This window comes from Hydra vulgaris, chromosome 01 (assembly GCF_038396675.1).
Source record: "Hydra vulgaris chromosome 01, alternate assembly HydraT2T_AEP".
Taxonomy (NCBI): domain Eukaryota; kingdom Metazoa; phylum Cnidaria; class Hydrozoa; order Anthoathecata; family Hydridae; genus Hydra; species Hydra vulgaris.
Genome location: NC_088920.1, coordinates 67,391,243 through 67,392,930, shown reverse-complemented (window position 1 = coordinate 67,392,930; position 1,688 = coordinate 67,391,243). Strand labels below are relative to the sequence as shown.

The following is a 1,688-nucleotide window of genomic DNA, read 5'->3' as shown; positions in this document are numbered from 1 at the left end:
TTAAATTTTCTCTTTTCAAATATTTGAGCATTCGCAAAATTTCTTCTTCACAGATTTGTCCAACATAATGAATCGTTTTCTTTTTCGTATCAAATTTAACGAGAACAAAATCCTCCACATTCAGTGCATCAAAGTCAAAGTTCAGGTCTGATGATTCAACTATCTGTTGAGAAGGTATCACGTCAAGATCATTTTCACTCTCATCACTTTCAAGCGGTGGTAGGCCATCAATATTATCAGAATCATCGGAAAGTTCCATTGGCTCATCGTCTTCAACGGCTGCACTTGTAGCATTTTTTTTTTGATGCGTTTTATCTTTCAAAGTCTCAACTCCTCCTCAAACTCATCATCGGATTCTTCAAACTGAAGTCTTGTAGGAGCACTTTTTGTTTTAGGTTTTGTTGTGGTCTTTTTTAAATTTTTCTGAACAGTTGAAACTCATCATCGGATTCTTCAAACTGAAGTCTGGTAGGAGCACTTTTTGTTTTAGGTTTTGCTAAACAAATCTCATTTCAAACAGGAGTGTCTGTCAAATATCTTGTTTTTTGTTGCCTACTTTTAAATTGTTTTTTTCTAGCTGGAGCCTTCCGAAAGGGTCTCAGAACTTCAGGTGTTATGACATTCAGGATTGCTGGTACAGCAACAGATAATCCTGCCTCGGCAACAGATGGTCCTGCTAAATCAGAAGTGTCTCGCTCATCCAAGCTAGCCATTTCCTGCTGATTTTGTAAAAGCTTTACCATATGTTTCACACACAATCGGAACAATGTCATAAATAGTCATCGGTCTCGGACTGCTGACTAGCCAGTTGCCACATGCCGCATTGTAATACCTCTTCAGAGGCCCATACACAGATCTGTCCATCGGTTGCAGCTTGTGACTACAGTATGGTGGAAAACTAAGCATAGTTATTCCGTTTTCTCTCGCCAAATCGAGGGCTGCCACAGATATATGACTCTCGTGGTTGTCTAACACAAGAAGAACTTTGGACTCTTTCGAACAGTGTGAATGTTTAATGAAATGTTTTAACCATTCGACAAAGATCTCTGATGTCATCCTACCAGATGGATTAGCAAATCCTACGCATCCAGATGGGCCATCTTTGATCATAAAATCTCTATCTTTATAGAATAATTTTACCTTTTTATCTAAATATTATTAATTTTATTTATCTAGCAAATAAAAATATTAGTTCTTTGTGCAATGAATGCATTTCAATAGTTATTTTAATGTAATCAAATACACAAAAACCAGATCAAATTAAACATGTATTATTATAATTTTAGTGTGGGGCACCTTGATCCTCAGATCAATCAGTCCCATTTTAGAGAGATCAAGGAACCCCTATAGGTATACATCATGTAATAATGGCTGTATCTCGCCGATAAATGTGACGTCAAAATCATACCATAAAGTATAGGTCAATAAAACACATAGGGACTCCAGTTGATATTTTACAAGTATTTAACATAGTAACAAAAATATATAAATAATTCTCATGCTCATCAAATTTTTCTTTTATCGCGAAAATCAAACTTTTATTTCTTAAAATTCGTACTTTTTTTTTTGCAAAACAACAACGATAATAAATAGCCGGAAGTCTATGCGGATAGCAACTTATGACGTCACGCAGATATTATTATAAATAGATGTTGTAGCGCAAAAAGATCAAGCTACCCCACAGATCA

General features: G+C 35.5%; 1 protein-coding gene across 1 annotated transcript; it reads right to left on the bottom strand.

The window, feature by feature from the left end:
• Positions 1-705: 705 nt before the first annotated feature.
• Positions 706-1,110, bottom strand: LOC136074654 (uncharacterized). Its single transcript, XM_065786993.1, has one exon. It carries the CDS (start codon positions 1,108-1,110, stop codon positions 706-708), a length of 405 nt encoding a protein of 134 aa, XP_065643065.1.
• Between the last annotated feature and the right edge of the window lie 578 nt (positions 1,111-1,688).

Bases quoted from the DNA above. Each gene is read 5' to 3' on its own strand.
- LOC136074654 (XM_065786993.1), bottom strand. From the start codon at position 1,110: ATGATCAAAGATGGCCCATCTGGATGCGTAGGATTTGCTAATCCATCT.